The following is a 24,138-nucleotide window of genomic DNA, read 5'->3' as shown; positions in this document are numbered from 1 at the left end:
TTTAAAGGGAAGAGGTTAAAAAGCTCTGATACAGTACTATAAAATCCTCTTACCTGTAAAGGGTTAAGAAGCTCAAGTAACCTGGCTGGCACCTGACCAAAATGACCAATAAGGAGACAAGAGACTTTCAAATCTGGGTGGGGAGAAAAAGATTTTGTCCGTCTGTGTGATGCCTCTGCCCGGGGACAGATCAAGAAAGCAAGCAATTCAACTCCTATAAAGTTAGAAAGTAATCTAGCTAGAAAATGCATTAGATTTTGCTTTTGTTTTTGACTTGTGAAATTCGCTGTGCTGGAGGGAATGTGTATTCTTGTTTTTGTGTATTTTTGTAACTTAAGGTTTTGCCTAGAGGGATTCTCTATGTTTTGAATCTGACTGCCTGTGAGATTATCTTCCATTCTAATTTCACAGAGGTGCTTCTTTTACCATTTTTCTTTCTAATAAAGTTCTGTTTCTTTTAAGAGTCTGACTGATTTCTCTATGATCCTAAGACCCAGGGGTTTGGGTCTGTGATCACTTTGTAACCAATTGGTAAGGATACTATTTTCAAGCCTCCCCAGGAAATGGGGTGTAAGGCTTGGGGGAATATTTTGGGGGAACAGGAACTCCAAGTGGTCCTTTCCCTGATTCTTTGTTAAATCACTCGTTGGTGGCAGCGTACCCCCCAAGGGCAAAAAGTTTGTGCCTTGGGGAAGTTTTACCCTAAGCTGGTAGAAATAAGCTTAGGGGGTCTTTCCTGCGGGTCCCCATATCTGTACCCTAGAGTTCAGAGTGGGGAGGGAACCCTGACAAGAGCCAAGAACATTAACTCTTTGGGCATTCCAACAAGCTGGCACATTGCAGAAGATGACATTCCTAAACACAAATCAATTTTAGTGCAGGACAATGCTATCAGATTGGCACTTCCTTGATAAGATATTCTCTATCCACAGAACAGATACTACTGCTGTAACAGAGGGTAAGCTGCAGGGAGCTGCAGAGTCAGCCCTCTTACAAAGGCAATGTTCCTGGGGATCCTGAGTGGATGAAAACACAATGAGCCAGACCCTTAGCTGATTAAAATGGGCTTAACTTCCTTTGAAGTCAATGGAGTTACACTGATCACACCAGTTGACGATCAGGTTGAATATGAAGAAAACACTACAAGAAATGAGCCTAATTATTCTTCAATAATGTTGATTTTAAAAAAGATAGAGACTTTTCCAATCTATACTTAACACTGTAACTTATAGGCAGAAGGTCTCCAGAAAATCATTTCTATACTATGCATTTTTATAGAAAAGTTAATGCTTAAATTCCATTTTTCTTGTTTAGTTGTAATGAAGGCTGAGGGTGGGTGGATTGTGTGAAAAGCCATTATCAGTAATCTGAAAGGGAAATGGGTATCCTCTGGGGAAATATTTTGAAATGACAAGCTGTTTGGTAAACTCTGGTGCATTTCTAATCTTAATAGCACAAATAGTATTCGTCCTAGTATCTCTGAGCCAGAGATAAAGGGATGATTTAGCATTTTTCAGAGAGGAAGATGAACTCCAACATTGTCCAGAGAGAAAGATAAATAGGAAAATTTCCCTTACCTTGCTTCAGTCTGAACACGGTGTAAAACAAAGTGCTAGACTATCCAACACTTTCTAAAGCCTACGGATGCATTGTACTCATTATCACAGTTTGACCATGAAGAAATAGACAAATCACAAACTCTGATGGTATGTTCAGAATTTATCAGATGAAAGACAAAGCATGGGATGAAATCTTGCAACATGGTATTGCCCTTGGAGTTACACAGCTGAAGGCTCAAAATCATACAAGAATTGAACTTCCTCATGCTAGAGGAATTCAACAATATGGCTGAGATTTTAGCCATCTATTTGCCTTAAGGATCATCTCCCATCAAGGACAAGTGATGATGATGAGGAGGATGAAGAAGAGAAGGTTGGGATTGCCGCTGCTAACCTTTCATGAGGATTGTCCTGGCCTCTGCCCACTCGGTTCTTCCATCTGATGTCAGTAGACCAATTGGAGGCAGCCTCTCTTCTTCATTCTCTGCCATTTTGACTATCTTTCTTAACTGAGTGAATAGATCCCCTTCGCTGAGACGGCGGAAATTAATTACAACATCCAAAACAAAGAACTGCAGGGAAATGATAAAAGTCAGAAGGATCACAGACAGATTATACTGAGCTCTGTAAGAAAACATCTCGCTCAATGTGGGATGGCCTGGAGGTGCTGCAGCTCTGCACAATGAGAATTAGTGGCTGAGAGAAGTGGTGTGATAACATGCTGGGGCCTGATACTGTGCTCTCACCTGTGTTTGGGTTTGATACCAGTGTAACTCCACTGACTTCAGTTGAGTGGCTCCTGATTTACAATGGGAGTGAGAGCAGAATAAGGCTTACATTGTTTGAATAAGTTTAAAAACACCTGAGCCATTAAAACCAGGAAGCATGTTAATAATTTCCATAGTCCCAGCTCTTTTAAAAATAGCATAGGGATATGCAATACTGTTACATGTGGAACCCACAGAGCTTTTTATAACCCATTTATTATGTGCTAAATTACACTGCTTGCTCTCTAAAGTTTTGCCAGCATTCAAAAGCTGACCATTAGCAATAAGTAAACTGTAGAAGATTAAGTGATCTATTGTGGATGGATAAACAACCAGGTGTCTTGATGCTTTTCCAGATTAATCCAAACCACCTTGATGGAGAAACTGACAGGGTCAGATTAAGACCAGCTCGGACCTAGATCTACCAGAACTTCCCCTCCTGCCAAAAACAACACAAAAACCCACACCACAAAAAAGATGACCAGATTCTTTCCCTCTGATTATCCATCTTCAGCCCCCACAAATAGACTTTCACTGCCAGTTCCTTCCCCATAGACATGTCATTCCTCACTCTTCACACCACCCGCAGGTTCCTTAATCTTCTGCCCTCCCATTATTACTCTCAGTTGGCTTGTTGTTCTGTTAGGCCCACACAGGCCGGCAGGCAGGGATTCCAAGGATGCTGCCTTAGCTATCCAGAAAATTTCCTCATGACATTGCCAATGATTCTGAAACTTTGGCTTTTCATCTTGATTTAGAAAGAAAACACAATTCAAAATGTCAGAATTTTCTGTGGAAGAGAAATCCTGTTTTGTAACCAGCTCTGCTCCTTATAATACATTTAAAAAAGCAAAATCTTTGCCTTTGGAATGCACCATATTGTACTAAATGTCAGGAACTTCCAAACAAATGCTGTATGGGAGGGGTACTGTAGAAGGTCTCTTCTCCTCCCACCCTCGCTCTAAATTATACAGGCTGAACACTATGCGGTATGCCAATATACCCAATAGAGTTTTCAGGTTAAAATATAAACATTTCAGCAAATGCACGTTGTATAAATTTGTTTGCCAGTGGTGTTGCTTCCCTGCTTGAGAAGTGTTTTTATTTGAGTGGAAACTAAATTAGTATTTTCCCCAGTCCCACATCCATCCTCGCAGCAGCAATGTACTCACAATGTAAGCTGGGCTAGGAAGGGAACAAAACGATGGGAACTTCTTGTTAAACTGCTGGCAGCACATCACTGATAAGAACTGAGTATGGGCTTCAGGCCTGAGTCCAGTGCCATCATCTATTGTATATTCAATGGGATCCTGGACCAATGATCGTATTACATTGTTATCAAGCAAATTTATGCATACCCGATTTCTGAAGGAAAGAGGAAAAGGTTTAAAAACATAATGTCTACTCACCTGATTGTTACAAGCAACAATGATGTGCTCTGGTTCTGGCATTATGCTGCTTTTCTGGGCCACAAGAGTATCTTTGGTATGGCCTGGAAGACGATAGGAAGAAAAGAGTCCATAGTATTGCTTCATACAGAGAGGATGACCAGACAGCTGTCCACGAGCAAAATCAACAGGTATAGCATTGCTGGAGAGAGGGGAGAGAAACAAAGCCAGAGAAAAGTAGAAAGAGAGAGACACAGAAAGGAAAAGAAATCTAATCTGTCCTTTGTTCTGTTACAATTAGATTAGGTACAATACAAATGGAATAATAAAAACAAGATTACAGTGTAAGGAAATAGATGAATTCCCATACCAAAGTTAAATACATCATTCCTGGCAGATTCATGCATATTCATTAAGCAATTGTATTTGCATTCAATGAATATGTGTTGGAGACTCAAACAATAGCAGGGCATGCAAATCAGTGACTGCAACATATATTCATCATCTGTGAATATACAGTACACTTGCACTTTTCCTCATCCAGTATAAAATCTTTCACATATGTAGCCCCTGCCCATCCAAAAACAAAACAAAAAGAAGGAACCCCAAGAGTCCTGTGATAGGAGTAGGGAGCTTGCTTAGAAGGGACCCTCAAAACTCTGTAGAATAAATGAAAGTCAGTTGAACATCTGAAGTTGACATGCACCCTAGAACACGGACGGGCAAACTTTTTGGCCTGAGGGCTGCATCGGGTTTCGGAAATTGTATGGAGGGCTGGTTAGGGGAGGCAAACAGCCAGGTGTGGCCCAGCTCCCCCCCCCACATCTGCCCCTCCCTGCTTCTTGCCCACTGATGCACCCCTGCCCCATCCACTCCCTGTCCCTTGACCGCTCCCAGTACCCCCGCCTCTGACTGCCCCCCGCTGCCTCATCCAACCCTCTCTTCTTCCTGACTGCCCCCCCCAGGACCCTTGCCCCCATTCAACCCCCCTGTTCCCCGTCCTCTGGCCGGCCCAACCCCATCCACACCCCCGCCCCCTGACCACCACCCTGAACGCCCCTGCCCTCTATCCAACCCGCCCTGCTCCCTGCCCCCTTACCATGCTGCCTGGAGTACCTGTGGCTGGCAGCGCTACAGCTGTACTGCCCGGCTGGAGCCAGCCACACACTGCGCAGCACAGAGCACCGGGTCAGGCCGGGCTCTGCAGCTGCGCTGCCCCGCCCCAGGAGCTTGCAGCCCCGCCGCCCAGAGCATTGTGCCAGTGGCGCAGTGAGCTGAGGCTGCGGGGGAGGGGGAACAGCAGAGGAGGGACTGGGGGCTAGCCTCCCGGGCCAGGAGCTCAGGGGCCGGGCAGGACGGGCCCGCGGGCCGGATGTGGCCTGTGGGCCGTAGTTTGCCCATCTCTGCCCTAGAAGGCCATGTTTGGTTTGTACTGGAAGTCCAGGCTAGAGTTGCTTAGAATGTTTAAGGGAAACATCTCCATCTCTGGAAATCAGTAGAATGTGTAGGATGGAGGGGAATCATCTTGACTGTGAGGAGTTAATTTAACACTACCAAACAACTTTGGTCCTTAGTGTGACACATGGGGGAAGTAAAGGCTGAAATTTAGCAGCTGGATCCTTTTTAATTGCTAGGAGTCTGGCAACAATACACACTAAAGTGCCTCTTTAGTGACCAGAACAAAATCTGGTTACTTTTCTGTGGAATATTTTCTTTTCTGATTACAGATTGTAGGACACTATACTGTCAATGCAGTAGAAACTAAAGTAGTTGTCATTGTAGGCAGGGGCCACAGGGAAATTGCTGGTCTTGTGGTTAAGATACTAGACCAGGAGAAAATTTTCTAATTCCCAGGTCTGCCATAGACTTCCTGTATGACTTACTTCCTTGGAAAAGTCACTTAATCTCTCTGTGTCTCAGGTCCTCATCTGTAAAATGGGGATAATAATACTTCATTTATTTCCACCCTCCACCTTTGTCTTGTCTATTTAGATTGTCAGCTCTTTGGGCCAGAGACAGTCTCTTATATTCTGATGTAGTGCAAAGCCCAATGGATTCCCAATCTCATTTTGGGCCTATTTTTACAAGAATAGTATATAATAACAATGATGATAAGAAAGCCTGTGATTATAATGATTTTAGGAACAATTATACTATATTGTTCTGACAACAAAACTTGCACTGATTTAATACCTTAAGCTATGTTCTTGTGTTATAATATTTTTGTCTGTCTAAGTTAGGCTTTGTTTGAAATACTTTACCCAGGCAACTGGGCTATCTAAATAGCTAAAACTACATACAAGTAAAAGCTGTGTTATCCGGCACTTTATCAACCAGAAAGCTCTATTAACCAGCATTTCTGATATTTCCCAAAACAAATCTTCAATCTAGTAACTGGGACTAGTATACTGCCCAGGAGGTTATGCAACTGCATATTCTACACTCTACTTTTATGCAAAAGAGGTGGAAGACAAGTAAGCAAGCCGATACCAGGGATTTATTCAAAACACCAGCTTCAAGGGTATGTCAGAGGGTCATTAAAGATTCAACGCAATCTCCTACACCTTCTACGTCTACAATGATAATTGATGTTTATAATGATGACGCCAAGGCACTGCAAGATCCTGAAGTGCCTTCTGAATCATCAAAGATTAAATTATGTTCAGTATAGTTTTAGTGTTAAGTTTATTTTTAGTGATCTGGGTGTCCGCCATGTGCAGCCCATAGTGATACGTAGTGTCATAAGATAACCTACTGTATAGAAAACTTTACCTGTATACACCTAAGTGCTTCAAGAAACCAACCACTCTGCAGTGCACTACTACTACTGGATTGGTGAGTACGGTACCTGTATACTATTTTATATTTTATTCATTTTTTGTATTCTATTTCTTTGAAAATTGGTATTCCATTGGTAAGTATAACTCTTACTTAACTGGAATTTTTGACTAACTGGCACCACCATTCCACCAACATGCCGGATAATAAAGTTTTTACTGTACTTCGGAAAGTTATGAACTGCTTTTGCATACTAGTTTTGTGCCTATTGTGTTTGCCTATGTAGTGATTCAAAAGATGCTAGGATTACATTGATTATCCTATGGCTGTAAAAGGGCAACAATGGATATTGAAATATTAATAGTTATAATGAGGAAATATTAGTGTTGGTACCCAAAGCTAAGCAACAACAGTAGAACTTCATAGACAAAGGAGTAAAGAATTATTAAAGAGAGGCAAGGAATACTGTGACACGTCTTCTTTAGATCAAGGAACCCAGGTCAAAATATTAAAGATAAAATTTTACATCTTTGCTAAGCAATATGTATTCCTAGCTCTTCAAAGATGCATACCGTACTGTCATGTAAAGATGTAGCGACAAAATAGTTTGTAACATATCAACATCTGTATTTTTAGATATGCAGATATGGCATACAGTTCTATAGTTTATCTTAGACAAAAGCACATGTTCCTGAGCAATCAAGTGTGATAAGTTTTTGAATAGTCTTAGATTTTGAAGTAAAAAAATCCAACAACTCCTTCCAATTTCTTTTCTTATAGTCAATTCACAGGTGGTGAAACTAGGGTGACCATATATCCCGATTTTATAGGGACAGTCCCCATATTTGGGGCTTTTTCTTATATAGGCACCTATTGCCCCCTCCCCCCCCCCGATTTTTCACACTTTCTATCTGGTCACCCTAGGTGAGACCTCAGATGGCTAAATATCGACTTTGTCTTTCCCTGGCCCAAATGAATGCTGGTCAGGATTCGTGACAAGGGGACTCTCATTATCCCATGATTGAAAATGTTCCCTTCCTCCATTATGGTGCAGTGTACTGTGCCTTGGTTGTCTGCCACATTCCACTCTTTGGGTGGATGCATTTCAGTGGTACTGCTGGAATGTAGTTTGTAAAATTCTTTTGGATGAATGGTGCTATATATGTAAAATACTGTTATTAATAGTTCTCAAGGACTGCTGGAGATATTTTCCTACATTTACAACAGGAAAAATGGATTACAACTTTTTTGGTTAAATACCAGCAGTAGAACCTGGGTGTGATTACGCTTCCTCTTGTGGGGTTTATTATTTTGGGATGGGATAGGGGATGTCTATTAACAAATTAACCATGGTGGAGAGGTGAATATCAGAAATATGGAAAATTGTAGAGATACTTGTGAGGGAGTTTACCAAACTGGTGGTTCTCAAGTAATACATAGGGCTGTTAGCAAACTTTGCTATGACACACCACACAACAGAAACATTAACCCAGGAACCAATCCCTGCAACAAACCCCGTTGCCAACTCTGTCCGCATATCTATTCAAGGGACACCATCATAGGACCTAACCACATCAGCCACACCATCAGGGGCTCATTCACCTGCACATCTACCAATGTGATATATGCCATCATGTGCCAGCAACGCCCCTCTGCCATGTACATTGGCCAAACCGGACAGTCTCTATGCAAAAGAATAAATGGACACAAATCGGACATCAAGAATTGTAACATTCAAAAACTGGTAGGAGAGCACTTCCATCTTCCTGGACTCTCAATAACAGACTTAAAAGTGGCCATTCTTCAACAAAAAAACTTCAGAACTGGAATTAATTTGCAAACTTGACACCATCAAATTAGGCCTGAATAAAGACTGGGAGTGGCTGGTTCCTTCTGTTGATACTCACACCTTCTTGTCAACTGTTGGGAATGGGCCACATCCACCCTAATTGAATTGGCCTTGTTAGCACTGACCCCCACTTGGTAAGGCAACTCCCATCTTTTCATGTGGTGTATATTTATACCTACCTAGTGTATTTTTCACTCCATGCATTTAATGAAGTGGGTAATAGCCCACAAAAGCTTATGCCCCCCAAAATTTGTTAGTCTCTAATGTGCCACAAGGATTCCTCGTTATTTTTGCTATGACACTGCCACTCATTGATCTGTGGTTGGAGAGGATGGACTCCTTAGGTACATCTGAAACAGTCACATTAGTCAGATTTTTACATTGTACTGTAGGTTGAACTGTGTATCTGACAGATGACTGACATGACTTATGAAGAATCCTCAACTGGCACCTCATATTGTAGTCATAAAGGAGAAGCATGTAAAGCTATCATGGTGTTGCCAAAGCTACCATACCTGAAGCATTTCAGTTCCTAACATTAGACTGGTCCAACGAATTATGGCCTAATGTAGCCTGACTTTCGACACCTCCAAGTATTTCTAATCAGAGCTCTTTATATTTGTAGTCAGTCAGTGATTCTATTTCCAAAATACTTACGCATCCAGTAAAGCTTTATAATCCAGCACTCCTGAAACGAGATTAGCAGCAAACCTGTAAGTAAAAAATAGAAATAACCTCACTCTTTTGCCATGCAGCAACTTGGTGCCGTTTCTGGGAGTTCAGCCTGAGCCCAAGAAGGCCCATAAAGATCAATTATACTCTACAGCAGTGGTTCGCAAACTTTTTTTTCCGCAGATCACCTGAAAATTGATGAGGGTCTCGGCGGACCACTTAATGATCTTTCCAAATGTTATTTTGTACCGTTAGCTAACTATTGTAAAGTGCTTTAGATAAAAGTGCTATATAAAAAAAAATAATAATTAATTTTTTTTGGTTCTACAGATAAAAGCACACAACTCATATTTTAATATCAGTAGTCTCATCTTTCTAATGCGATGGATGTGCTCTCTCTCCCCCCCGCCACGGCAGCCCCCGAGCTGGGGCTGGGAAGGAGGGGGGGGGCTCTCCCACTCTCCCCCGCCATGGCAGCCCCTGAGCTGGGGCTGGGAAGGAGGGGGGGGGCTCTCCCTCCCTCCCACACCACCGAAGCCCCTGATCTGCAGCTGGGAAGGGTGGGTATCTCTCCCCTGCCACAGCAGCCACAGAGCTTAGGCTGGGAAGGAGGGCCGTCTCTCCCCAGCAGCTGCAGCCCTGGAGCTGGGAAAAGTTGCCTCTTTCTCTGGCTGCCACAGCCCTGCACGTCCCAAATTCCCCCTCATCCCCTCTTCTCACCCCACTCCTCCCACCTACCCCTTATTCCCCCCAAGTCCACCACCTCTCCTTACATGTGTGTCTTCTCCAGGGTCCAGGCACCTAATTAGTGGAGCCCTGCCTGCGCAACTCCATTAATTAAGTGGATAGCCCTTCATTCTCTCGTGTGTGGCCATCCAGGCATGCAGTTCAGAGAGAATTTTTCACGGACCACCTGAATGGAGCTCACAGACCACTGGTGGTCCACAGACCACAGTTTGAGAACCTCTGCTCTACAGCATAACAGAGTCTGTCTCTTGGCAAGAACAAAAAAAAACAACAGCTATGATTAATGTTAAAATACACATGCAGAGGAAGAATTAGTTGACTAGTGTATATAATTAGTGTTATGTATTTTTATGAGCATAGTGCCTAATCATGGACCAGGACCCCATTGTACTAGGTGCTATACAAACACAGAACAAAATGACAATCCCTGCCCCACAGAATTTACAATCATGTAATGATGATCCTTACTTAACAATTAAACAAAATTAGACTGGATACCACAAGAGGATACTTGGAAGTAGTTGTTTACAGAACGGGATGGGGGCTGCATCCTTGATAGGAGTCTCAGCAATATAAACGCTTAAATACTACCTGGTGTATTGAAGTACTTGCTGTCCTGAAATATATACTCTTGCTCCATGGCTGTAGGGCAGGAACATTATTTCCTCAGACCGCCCATTTGCTGTGTTTCTGAATGGGATCTTCTATGCTAAAAGTGTTTGCATGTTACACATCATATGCATTAGAGAAATGCAAAACAGTTTCATAGAAAAGAATGTGCACAGTGAATCTATTCAGTAACAAGAGGAAGCACATTTATTCTAATGTTTAGAGTAGGTTTAAAAAAAGACATGGTGCTCTGTCTATGCAAAATTTTAATATAATACAGATCAGCTTCAAGGTTCTGGCTGTTTTTCAAAATTATAATAGCATAAATTCATATGCAATTTAGTGTTTCAGTAATGTGCAACTGGAAAGTACTAAAAGCAAAGAGGAAATCTGCAATATTTGAAAGTAGCTTTGCTTTGTATTGCTGTTTAAAAAGGGGGAAATGATTTGGCAAAGGTTGAGAATTGGAAGCTTACTTTTTTAATAGCATCTGGGGATGTTTATTGTGTACTTGGCTTGTATAAACTTTGTTTATTCTTTATGTTTTCACTTTTTAAAATAAATTTAGCCACCCTTATATCCATATAGGGAAATGGTCAACACCAAAAATGTTCTTTGGATGCTGGTGATTTTAGAAGGAACAGGGCTCCAGAATTCGTTGGTTTTATGTGCAGCAGCAGGTATAATCAGGAGTAATGCAATTACTTTTTGATATAAAGTAATTTTTGAAAACACTGTCTGTTAAAGGGACCCTTCTCCCCCAAACCCTGTTTTCTTATCCTTCAGTCAGCTCTGTTGTACATAGCCTAATTCTTCATGAGTCCCGGAAATGATTTTCTTCTAGCTCATGTTTTAATATTGAATCTCCAAGTTCTTTTCTTTGGGCTCTGCAGCAGGTTTTTCCATTAATCTGTTATCTGATCAATGACAACAAAGCACTCACTGTTGTTTTAGAATGGATTTTATCGTATTGTCGGAGGGTGTTGATTTCTTGATACTAGTTCTTGGTATCCCAGTTGTTTCCATTGCACTTTCAGGTTGTTTTGACACTAGCAAAGTTAGTGCCCACTTTCCAGCACTTGCGCAGCCTGGGGGTACATGGTCGGGAGATGGGGCAGTATACTAACTTTTGGGCTTATATTTTTCCCTACTCATCAGTCCCCAGGAGATGCTCAACTGAGCACAAATGTTTTTCCTGCATGGCGCAAAGACCTCCGATTAGGGTGGCTGACATGTAGGGCTCTGCTACAGTTTGCTGAGTTGTAACTGTAGCATATTGGAGACTGTTCCAGTCTAAACAGCACGCATGGACTCAGGATTTCCTTTCCCAGCAAAGAGCTCTGATTTGGGAAAGTATCTGATGAGCAGTTTAAGATGCTTCACAAATATCCCTAGTTTTAAAATTTCCACTAGTATATTTTGTCTAAAATGATAAATGTGATGGCAAAATTTTCTATTAAAAAGTATAATTCTTAACTTAAGGTTTCTGCGTGAGTGAAACTAGAAGCTGCCTCTAGCCAGTATGTACGGTAGGGAATGGTTTAATGACTGGCACCCTCATTTGTTCAAACAAGCTACTTGCCTGTTTGCCAGAGTAGCATATTTAAAGGGTTTTTTTCAGAGGCAAAAGCTGTGGTCTTTAATACGTTACCTCAGCTGGTCATTCACATCCTTGAAATGTTGACGAGCAAAGATAATTGCAGGGCTGGAATTGACTGGAAGAGCCAACCGGTTGCTGAGGTACATGTCATCCAACCAGTAGTTAAACACCTAAGGGAAGGGGAGGAAAATCTTACAACCAAGTAAAAGTGTGTGTGTGTGTGTGTGTGTGTGTGTGTGTGTGGTGGCACTATGCATTAAATGTGGGCTTTGATTAATGGGGCCATTGATCATTTTCAGTCTGGGCTCAGTGGGCTCAGCTCACTCTAAATCAGCCACAAATCCATTATCCTATCATTCAATCTATGGTAATTTACAGTGTGCACCATAAAAAAAAACAAGTTTATTGTATTATTACCTATATATTTGTTCACAACAAAGTAGGTTTAAGAACCAATGGTAAGTGTTTATTTCTTAATGGCACCAACTGTATTTTCAAGGATGGGTAGAATTTAACCAGTGTAGGCTTTCCTTGTGGAGATAGTTGCTGCAAATGTCAGTTGATATTGCCTAGATGCTAATTTTATTATCTTTCAAGCACCTTCAGCATACTTACTGCTGTGCAGTATGTAGAGGTATACATAGCCCCAGCGAACTTAATAATCTAAGGCCCTGATCCTGCAGATAATAGTGGATGGGTGGAATCCTTAGCCTGCACAGAACCCTATGATAGTCAATGGGGCTTCATGCATATGCAGCAGTCCACTTACATGCCATCAGTTCCAAGATCAGGGCCCAAATTAGACAGACAATATACTGTAGTTAAAAAACAAACAACATCAGGACCTAAATTTTCAAAAGTGACTAGTGATTCTGGGTGCCTGAGTTTTTGGATGCCCAATGTGAGAAACCTCAAAGGGACTGATTTTAAGAGGGGGATGGTACTTAGCATTATCTGATCATCAGGACTATTTGAAGTGGGGAACTCCAAAATTGGGTCATCTAAAACACCAGTCATTTGAAAATTTAGGTCCATGTGACCATATGAAGGTCAAAATTTCAAAGCAGTTCCAGCATGGGGTGTTTGCTTGTTTTTTAATTTAACAAATTTGTAGGTGGATTATGCCACTGAGAGATGGGGAGAGAAGCACATCAACTGCTGGCATGTCGGAGTGTGATAGTTATCAGTACTTGGCCCATACAAGCACAAGTAATGACCTCCTAAGCATTTGTGTACAGAAGCTGAAAGTACAACAAAGACATTCTCATATCCTCAGCCACTGTTTCACGCTGTTGCTGATCACCACGTTTTGGAAGACAGAGAGTTGTTTGGAAAATCAAGTTGTCTGTCTGAATTTAGCAGACACACTTTGAGTACAGTAAATATAAACAGAGAAATTATGCAAAACTAATTATGAATTTATGCATCTGCTGAAAAAGATTTCCTTTGAGATTTTTTCAACGTTATTGGAACAGATGTTGAAAATAACTCCTTCCCCCACAGTCCCTGGAGTCTTCAGGAGAAGAGGCCAAAGCTTTATTCCTGGGAAGTTAAATTCCAAATTAAAATAACTCTAGTTTGTCTTAACAATTGAATGATTACTTTTACTAGCCAGACTGGATGTTGTGATATTTCAGAAAAGCCTTATATGTGGCTCATCTATCATTCTTGTACCCTTCAGGCGGGTCACATTTCTTATTTGAATGATCAGCTCTCTCCTAAATAGCTATTAGAAACACATTTTTATTTAATAAATGTATTTTTTTCTCCAACCAAGAAGATGAATTATTGTTTTAGGATCAGAATAACAAAAGGAGATTTGACCATTCAGTGCAGCTTGCAGATGATATCTGTGTGTAGTCTGTATAGCAGGGAGAGAATTATTTACTTGGAATGCGTTGGCTTTTAAAATCCAGCTGTCATGTCATCATTACAATCTAGGTCTGAATATAGGAACACTTTAATTGTTCAAAGGTTCTTGTGGATCATATCACTAAAGCTGGGGGGAAATTCTGGCCTCACTGAAGTCAAGGGCAAAACTTCCATTGACTTTAGTGGGGCCAGGTTTTCAACCTCTTCCTAGATGAGATGGATAAACCTGAATACATACCATTTTTCTAGTTTAGTTACAATTTCTGTCACTCATTCATTATCCAATATGCTGTCACTACTGCCATTTTTCAGATTGGCCGGTAGAGACAGCTTCAGAATGGATGGCTTGTAACTGTCTGCAAATATCAAACACAATTTATCCATAACGTATTGAACTTTTCTTGCTTTAGGGAGCAGAAACCTAGATTGTTTAAAGATTGAGGTCTTCAGCATGGCGCATACATTTTTTTTTTTCTGCAAAGAGGGATTTTAGGCAAATCTTTTGACATACTATACAGAAAGAAAAATAGTAGTCTTCTTTAAAACCATGTTCCCCATGTATACCGCCCAGAATAATTCGATTTGATCAGAGATCAGATGGAATTGGCACCCAATAGTACACCATGCCCACATTCCTTGTAGCCCCATCAGTTTGTGCAGAATTCAAACTTTTTTTTTAAAATAAAAAATTTCTAGCGCCCAAGGCTCCCCAGAAAGCCTTCCAAAAGGGACATGATGTAGTGCTCTCTGCCTGAGTGTGCAAATAGCTTAAAATGATGGCTTAAAACGATGTGAACTGCCCTCATCCATACTACTGAGTTGTTGACCCTGAAGTCTAATGATGGCATTGTAAATATCTACATTTTTAACAATATCAGTGGCTAGTCATTTTAGAAACATTCCAGTCTACCCTTCTGGGAATGTGAGTAGAAACTGAGTAAAAGCATCAGCACGTTTTAATCTAGTCTGACTCCTGGACTTGATCCAAAAAGGTGACATGATTTATAGCAACCTTATATAAAGGTTTTTCATATAACTCATGTAGGTAATCACGAATAACTTATAAATGAGCAGCCTCTCACACAAGCCATTCTTTTTCTAATGTGCATTTACTTACCCAGTTTCCAGTCTTCTCCCTTCTATCTAGAAGTTTTTGCTGTAAGGATTCTCCTAGGCCTCCTGCAACTCCAAATTGTTCTACTATGGCCTTGGTCTTCCTAAATTGCTCATCTGGAATCAAGTGTTTCACGCATTGTAGGTACATGTGCAAGGTCTGTTGCAGTGGAGGCACTGGAAGCTTGGGCAGTGTCTAATCATAAAAAGATGGAGCGGTAAATAATGTTATGCATTCGTAGTATTTCTTTAGTTTTGGGTGAGTTACAACAGATGATGTGAATATTTTAGAGGAATATATAGGTTCGGATTGGATCTTGGTTTTGAGATGTTATCTGAGACCAAGCCCATACTCCTAGCTTTGCCCAAATGTCATTTCTATCACACATTTTTTTGCATTAACTGCTATAGAAATAGCATGAAAATGTTTTTTCTTCTTTGTATTAGAAAGATGAGCCAGATGAGGGCAATGCTTAAAGAAATCTCCCAGGAAGAGTTAAAGTTCTCCTTAAGGGAAGCCTTCCTGATGATGCTGGAATCTTACCAAGTTTAACTGAAAATATGCAGAGATTCCTTTGGAATTAGCTGGTGCTGCTCTCAACATGCAGATTGATTTTCAGGGACAGATGCACAGAACTTTTTTTGAGGGTGACTGTGACAGGTTTCAGTTGGTCCACCGAGCCGCTGGGGGGGCGGTGGGGAGCTACTGCCTCACCGGCCGGCCTTGATCACACCTTTCTGTCACTAGGGAATTAGTGGAGGGAGGTGTGCCGGCCAGAGTCAGTGGCACACCCCTCAGGCAGGGAGAGCGCCGGCAAGTCTGTAGCGTGCCCCTCAGGCAGGGGGAGCGCGGGCAAGAGTCTGTAGCATTGTCGGGATTCTGCTACCCGAGGCGGGTTGGCCGGGGTAGGGGAACACAGGCCCACCCAACTCCACTGCGTTCCAGCCCAGGGCCCTGACAGTGGCGGGAGGAAAGGGTCCCGCCACTGAGTCAGCGGGGAGCCACCTGCAACATGCTGACCAAATAGACCCGCCGCACTGTACAGTTCTGCCCCTGGGCTACTTCCTACCCGGTCTCTCAAGCGGGTCCCTCTGGTCCCCCCAGCTCATCAGGGTATTCCACTGCTGGCAGCTCCAGCTCCCACTCCCCCTCCGCATCAGGCTCATGCTGGACCAGGTTACTGCCTGGCTCATCCACGTACTAGGCAGCTGGCAGTCCTGGTAGCCCCAGTCCTTCCTTCAGGTTAGGTTTCTCCTGGCCCAGGGCCTCCCCTGGCTCAGCAGCAGGGTCTGGAGGGAACAGCCAGCAGCCTGTGTCTCCCTCCCTCCTTGGTGTGCCCTGACTGGGCTAAGGACCCCGCCCTTTGTACTTCCTGTTCCACTCCTCCCCTTCCGGGGGTTGGAGTAAGCTTGGTCTGGCCCTGCCCACTCAGGCTGAGAGAGTGGCTCTTTACTCTCTGGTTCGCAGGCAAACCACTCTGGCTCCCTACAGTGACTAAAAGGGGAAATATGGAGGACCACATGACCTCTTTCTCTAGAAAAGGTTTCAGCCATCTTAAGAAAACTTCCCTTTCGGACACCTTTAATTCTCCTGGGGAGATTCCTTTACTAGCTACTGTCTATGTCTTTCAAATAAATCTGCATGCCATGTGCAGTATCAATGAATTACAATGGTATCCTTGTATATTTTACATTTGTAGTGTCTCGTAGCAGTTGGGGTTTTGAACATTGTGAGTGTAACTGTGTCACTTCAGTGGAGTTGAATCAGTGATGATGTTGACCCAAGATAACTTGGGTTTAAGATCTCTGATGAAGAGCATAGTTAGTTGTCTATAAAATAATGAATCAATGGTGGCTCTCAAACAGCATTCCTTAGTGTTCCCATGCATTACTTTGGGACATTATCACTTTGTTTTATAAATTGGAATTAAGCCAAACAAATATGAGCTTTCATTAAAAATAAAAAGAGCAGAGAAGTCTGGTGGATGGGGCAAACAAAGCAGGGATCCATGGAAGAATGGAAAAATATGAGGAATTTTGAGTCTATTGGAAATCACAAGTGTAGTCCCCAGAGAGGTGTACAGCAGCCTCAGAGTCCTGAAATTGATTTTCACCTAGTGAAGCCATCCATACCCACCCATTAGTATTTCGCATACAATGGGATGTTTGTGTGGATCAGTTCTTTTAATAGATATTCATTCTTTTTTTGGGGCTTTTGTCTGTTTCATAAACAGGCAGTCTTCAGGTTGCTTTTCCCTAGTTGATGTACTAGAAATTCATTTTTAACAGGTTTGTTCCTTTATCAGAGAAAGTATGTGAGTGAGAGAGAGCTGTGCTCTGAGCCAAGAACTGGGAACCAGGGAACTCTGAGTTCAAATCCCAGCTCTACCACTGCCACTCAATGCTGCAGGGAAAGGCACCACTTTGCCTCCATTTCCCCATCTGTAAAATGGGGATAATGTTTAGTTACCCATGAAACATGTGATGGGATGAATTAATTGATGAAGATGAAGGGCCAGTTTAGCCTGTAATGCCTCTATATAAATCATAAGTGAAAAAGTAATTAAGTGATTTTTGTCCATTTGGTGCACAATACAGGCATACAACCTCCTTTGGAATTTATTTGAGCAGTTCAGTGGTAATGGGCATGGAAATTTGTATGTCCTGGTGATGTCAGATATTCTGGTTCCACCATGTTTTGTCCAAGTAACATTGCTGTTAGTTCCACGTCTTTACTAAGGCCAAAAGTTTCACACTTGATGGATTTAGGTAACTAATTTTGGGCATACTCATCTGAATTTCTGGCCTAAGCTCCCTAAATCAATGTATTAACTTTTTAATATTTTTACCCAGCTGTCTCACAGATGAGTTGTATGTGAGAAACTGATAGGCAGCCTGTACTACCTTGTGGTAGAATGAAATGAATACTGGCCATTTCAGACTTTGTTGTAAATAATCTGCTCTATTTTTTTGTTGTTAGTCTCTGTTTGAGATGTGGATAATAATACATAACTACCTAGTAATGCAAATGCAACAGGGGCTGGGTGAGGATGAATTATTTGTACTTTGAATACGAAAAGTGCTAAGACTAGTTTAAGGTCTTGACACTAGACTGTTGCAAGTGACCATTGTTTTCCAAAAATAAAGAAATGAGGTCAGGAATAGTGTTTGTATTTACCACTGAGTTTCATTGATAACACTACTCCTATTGATAATAACTAAAAATCATCTTTCTTTAATCCAACTCTGTTTTGTTTTTGTCCAAAAACAGCCACCTACTGTCTCATCTTTGCTGCATGTATCTTTCTCCTTCTGTGTGGGCTTCTCTAGCACAGGCATCCTTGCATTTCTTTTGAGATCTTTTACGGAGGCCAGAAATTGAAGCCACTTGGGGGCACTTACAGAGCAGCACACCTCAGTTCTGGAAATAGAAAAGATTTAAAGCCAAGTCAGTGACAGTTATTTATTACCAAAATATGCACAATATATAGCGTTCCCTGTGCAAACATACACTGAAGCTTAAGAATGCAAAACTGAAGAGAAACAGAACTACAATATCTAAAGTAAACTGAATTGAATCCTTTGAATATTACTTTGTCATTCAATTTGTTGCATTTCTCTATAAATTCATTTCTATAGAAAGATCCCATGCACTTAACAGGTTCTCTTTTGCCAGTTTTGATTCACTTTAATTTGTCAGTCTAATTTACTTCACAGTATGTCACACCATTTCAGAGTAAGGCCTGGTCTGCAGACAGCTTTTGTACTAGTATAACTATGTCGGTCAGGGGTGTGACTTTTTGCTGACATAGTTATACCAGTACAACCCCTACTGTGGATGCAGTTATACCAGTATATTCTATCCAAGGTACTTCCAGGGCCCCTGTTACCACAATATCAGAGCACCTCACACTCTTTTAATGTGTTTTTTTCCTCACAACAAACCTGTGAGGTAAGGAAGTGTCAAGTGACTTGCCTAAGGTTACAGAGGAAGTCTGTGGCAGAGCGGGAAATTGAACCTCCTGAGCCCCAGGTGAGTGCCCTAACCATTGGACCATCCTTTCTTTTACCTGTGGCACTGCCTTATACGGATATAGCTTGTTCTCCTTCCCATTCAGGGATAAACTATGCTAATATAAGCAGATATATTGGTATAGCTGCATCCACATCAGGGGATTGGGCCGCTTTAGCTATAGTGATATCGTTAAGGTAGTCCAACTTTTGTGAGCAGACAAGCCCAGATGCTTAAAGGTACTTAGACACCTCTCTGCCTCTCAATTCAGGTGTCACTGACATTTTCAAAGCTGCTGCTCAGCAGCTGCCAAACCTTGTAGACACCTAAGTCTCTTGGATACCTAAATATCTGCCAGCCAGCATTTGCAAAGCTGCCTAAGCACTGATGCCACCCCCACAAGTAAAATAAACAGATGTTGATCAAGTAGATAGAGAGCTTCAATGTTTATAAAATACTTGTGACTGTACAAATGCAAGGTAGTGGTATGATTGCTACAATGGGGTTTTAAAAGAATTGGTAGGAGAATTTTTGTGTATGAAAGTGAGGGGTGAATAACTGGGCATGCTGTGGAAGGCACTGTGGGTTATTTCCCTCACACAGCTGTATGCAAGGGAAATTTAGGTTAGATGGCAGGGAAAACTTTCTGGCTCTAAGGGTAGTTAAGCTCTGGAATGGACTTCCAAGGGAGGTTGTGGAATCCCCATCACTGGAGGTTTTTAAGAGCAGGTTAGACAAACACCTGTCAGGGATGGTCTAGGTTTACTTGGTCCTGCCTTAGCACAAGGGGCTGGACCTGATGAGCTGTTAAGATCCCTATGGTTCTATGTCATCTTTGCTATTCCAGTCTTTTGGCGTCTGCACAGCTCTGCCAAAAAAGTGTCATTTGAATCCCCTTCTGTGATTCCAGTCCAGAGCCTTTGCTGGACAAACTGACACTTGTACCATATTGTGAGATAGCTTTAAAACACTGGTGGATGTCCACAGGGCACTGGAATGAAACATACCAAACTCTTTTTGATCTGTGATGTGCTTTATCGTAGATATGAGGTGAAAGGCTGCATTAACCCACAGTACCACTCAGCTCCCTATATAGTACTACAAAAATCTTGCCAAGTATTTATGAACCATTAAGCGAGCAACATAAACTCAAAAAGAATTTAACAAAAAATTTAACAAAAGAATTTAAACTTTCCGTAATGCTCACTGAAGTCTGTGGCGTATGTAGCTGTGAACCTGTGATCCCTTAGTTCTCTGTGTACTGCCTTTAAATTCGTAAAAACCTACGTTGAAAGACAGAGCAGCCAGTTTGTCTTTGGCACTGACGCAGCCTGTGCTGAGGAAGCACACACGTGGTGCTCTCGCAGGCAGACTTTACTTTCTTTCCTTATTGTTTCCTTTAATTTGAAATAAATGTCATGCAATCTCAAAGTACGTGTTTGTTCTTGGTCTGTGGAAAAATCTAGCAAAGGCAAAGCCCCTGGGGTTAATAGAATCATAGAAATGTAGGGCTCAAAGGGACCTCAGGTCACCAAGTCCAGTCCCCTACACTGGGGAGGACTAAGTAAATGTAGATCATCCATGACAGTTGTTTGTCCAACCTGTTCTTAAAAACCTCCTGTGATGGGGATTCCACAACCTTCCTTGGAAGCCTGTTCCAGAGCTTAACTATCCTTAGAGTTAGAAAGTTTTTCCTAATATTTAAACTAAAACTCTCTTGCTGCAGATTAAGCCCATTACTTCTTGTCCTTCCTTCAATGGACATGGAGAACAATATAAAGAAACAATATGTATTATGTACAAGGACTTGGAGAAATATGGGAAAGCTGACACTGTAGTTACTTTTGTTTTGTCTCTTCTGTGGATAGAGTCTCACTTTTAGTCTCAAATACATCCGATGAAGTGAGCTGTAGCTCACGAAAGCTTATGCTCAAATAAATTGGTTAGTATCTAAGGTGCCACAAGTCCTCCTTTTCTTTTTGCGGATACAGACTAACACAGCTGCTACTCTGAAACCTGTCAATCTAGCATCTCTCACAAATCTTAAATTCACTTAAATGTTGTACAAAGAAGACGAATGTTGCCCCAATGATGAAAAATCCCAGAGAAAAGCAAGATGACTTTATAGTTACTTGCTCTGATTGAAAGGAACATTGTCAAAGTTTTGGGGCCAAAAATTAATTTTCATGTCTTTAATTATGAGTGGCTCAAGCACACTCCCACTGTTCCTTCAGTTAACTCCATGTTTTTCAGCAGGATGCTGACCTTTGCAGGAATCATGTAGGGTTCATCATATTTCAAAGCAGCAGCAAAAATCCACAACAGAGAAGACTGACCTCTTCTTTAGCAGATAACAGAGAAAGAGTGACCCATCTAATCCACTTATTTGGGTTTGTTTCCAACTCATTATTGGAGTCAATAGATAGCTAAATCCTATCAGTTAAAATTACTTCTTGCAATTTATAGTGTAATGGTAGTTTTACATGAACAGCTCACAACCGATCATGCTTATTCTCTTTGGTATCAAGAGTATGCACTTTGAGCTGTGCGTTACTATGGCTTGTTAAAAGTTTGAAAACGCTAAAGTCAGGGCTATTTAATGACTAATTTAAGTCTCAGCCAGTCACATGGCCATTGCTTGATATATGGTGTCTAGTGCAAAATCACAATTAAATATTTTGCTCTTCCTTTTCATATTCAGACTTCTTTAACTATTTGATGTGGTGGAAGGGTATATAAGTACTGGGATGAAAGTATGAAGGGGAACATTTAGGCAGCATGTTAGGAGAAATGGGAGAGTGCAGTCATTCAGATTTCATCCCTTGAGACATTTAAAGCTACATTGCAAGAAATAGTAGACAAGGCAGGGAACAATCCTGGATTCGCTATGAGATAGATCAAGTTGACTTTTGCAGTGTGTCTTAGTGAGCAATGGGCCTGATCCCTCAATATGCCAAGTGCCTCCTACAAGGTTCTGATCCCCTTCAACTCCCAATGACATCAGTGGGGATTGAGAGCTTTCAGCACTTTGTGAGAGACCCTCAGCACCCCCGGGCCTGTGTTCTAGCATGCTAACCAGGCCCAGGGTATGCCAGATGAACAACTCAAGGATCCGCGAAGTCAGCTGAGGAGGGGAAAGAAGACTTCGAGGGCTATAGCCCGTGGGTGGAATACCTACCCCAGACGGAATCAGAGCTACTAGTGTGAACCCAGCATCTAACCTTCCCCTCGGGCAGTGTTGAGTGGGATCACGATATACTGCCCAGCGCTACTGGGGTGCAGCTGGGGAGGGCAGCGGGGCAAGCAGCAAATTTGCCGCTGCCCGAGAGCGAGCGATAGCGGGAATATTGGCCGGGGGTAGGCGCGGCGGGGCAGGTCCTGTCCTACTCCCGCAGAGGAGGCACTGGGAGGTCTCCTCACCAACGCTTCAATCCCTAGGACAGCGCAGGGCTGAGAGCTCGGTGCCCCGGGCTGCGTGCTGGGCTGGGCTCCCGGGCAGGGGCGGTGCGGATGAGGGGTGCGGGCTCCCGCAGGGGGCATTGGAAGGGGGAGCGGGTGACCGCTCCGGGTTACAGGCCGGCGGGCCGCTCCCGCTGATCAGCCCGTTCTCTCTGCGCGGCGCGGAGCGGAGCCCCTGGAGCCCGGATCTCTCGCTGCTCTCCCAAGCCAGCGGTTACCTTTAGCTTTCGCTTTGCTCGCAGCCGGCATTATCCTATTTCCTTCTTCCTCTGCCCCTTCCCATCTCCGTCCCCCTCCCCGCCCTGCCTGGCTGGGCAGCTGGAGCCTTTCTGGCCATGCCCCTGGCTAATCCCCTTTCCACCCATTGGCTTCTGCGGCCATCCCCTCTCGGTTCTCACCCTCCTGCCTCAGTTTCTTTCTAGGCGATCCCGACGGAGGCTATCGCAATAGCAATGGGTAACCGCGGAAAGCAGGAGATAAACCGTAGGCTTTGCGCTGCTGCTGGGGGGGAACACCCTAGCTGAGTTTCTGCTGTGAATAAAAAGTTATTACGCTCTAGCTGTGCTGAAAGTAACTGGACTTAGGTACGAGCTGCGGTGAATGGCAGTGTCCGCTGCGCGCGGAAAGCCTGGAATTGCTCAGGAGCCGGGCAAACTCCCGCATGCCCCGAGTCCTTGGGAAAGAGTTTGCCATCGAGACTGGATCTTCCACTTGAGTCCAGAACCCGCCCCTGGTGCCAGCCTTTCCTCTTCGCCCCGGTGGGGTTAGTGCAGCCACCTCTGCGGCTGCCACCACTTGGAGGCGGATTCGTCTGTTACAAACCCATCCCCACAGACACAGGTGTCCCCAGAGGGTGGAGCGCTGAGTTATAGACCCAGCCCTGGTTCGGACCCCTTGACAATCTTCCCGATCTTCCAAGCTCTTGAGCCCTGATGGGAGGAGGCAGCCTATACAAATATTTAAAGGGACAGCAAAGATGCTGTCTGCAGCCAGCCCCTTTGAGGAAATGATTTAACGCGTTGGAATGGTCCTAGACAGGGATTAATGGAACTTGCCAACTACATCAACATAATAAATGGTTAGCAGCAGAGCAAATTAATAACAGCAATAAAAGTCAAATCTTCCCCTTACCGTTGCTCTGCGCTCCGGGTGTTAAATTGATTATAAACTGGAGGCGTCTACAACTTGTAAAAACTGATGTAAATATTCCCCCTCCTCCCACTCTTCTGGTTTTAGTCGCCTCCCGGCTAAATGAAGGAACTGTTTGAATGTCTTTAGCTGATTCCCCGGACATTCTGCAGAGACTGGCGATTTGGTTTGTTCGGGGGTGTCATTCTACAGAACAATGTCTGCTGCAAAGTGGTTATAACGCGCGCACACACAGGGGTGAGAAAGGCACATCTGTCTGGTGCAAAGGTGGGAAAAGGCACAAGCTAAAGAACACCTGACACGCACCCCTGACGTGCGTGCGAACAGCTCTTGAGTGCATCAGTGCCGGCCAGCGGCTGAACACCCCTTACCTGTTCCAGCGAGTTGATTGAAGTCAAAGTTTCAAACGCAAATGTCAGGAGCAGAGGGAAACGTGGGGGTGGATATTTCAGGCTTCAAAGCGCTTCTTGAGGGCTCAGAAGCGCTCTGGGCAATGTGGAGGCTTTGGAGCCTGCTTTTGCTCTGTCCAAGGTACTTTCATGTCTCCCTTTCCTTCTGGACACA

General features: G+C 43.0%; 1 protein-coding gene across 2 annotated transcripts in view; it reads right to left on the bottom strand.

Annotated features, from left to right (window-relative positions):
* The window catches only part of CHAT (choline O-acetyltransferase), a 58,600-nt gene extending 34,462 nt beyond the window's left edge, over positions 1–24,138 (bottom strand). For both annotated transcript variants that reach the window (XM_074958733.1, XM_074958734.1), the window contains exons 1-7: positions 23,946–24,138; positions 18,234–18,375; positions 14,959–15,150; positions 12,021–12,139; positions 8,999–9,052; positions 3,736–3,916; positions 1,954–2,131 (exon numbers count right to left, since the gene is read on the bottom strand). In XM_074958733.1, the coding sequence (XP_074814834.1) occupies positions 1,954–2,131; positions 3,736–3,916; positions 8,999–9,052; positions 12,021–12,139; positions 14,959–15,150; positions 18,234–18,293 (784 nt within the window). In that variant the 5' untranslated portion in view covers positions 18,294–18,375; positions 23,946–24,138. The remainder of the gene's footprint in view (positions 1–1,953; positions 2,132–3,735; positions 3,917–8,998; positions 9,053–12,020; positions 12,140–14,958; positions 15,151–18,233; positions 18,376–23,945) is intronic.

This window comes from Natator depressus, chromosome 7, assembly GCF_965152275.1.
Source record: "Natator depressus isolate rNatDep1 chromosome 7, rNatDep2.hap1, whole genome shotgun sequence".
Taxonomy (NCBI): Eukaryota; Metazoa; Chordata; order Testudines; family Cheloniidae; genus Natator; species Natator depressus.
The sequence above is the reverse complement of the archived record's forward strand: the minus strand, read 5'-3'. Positions and strand labels throughout refer to the sequence as shown.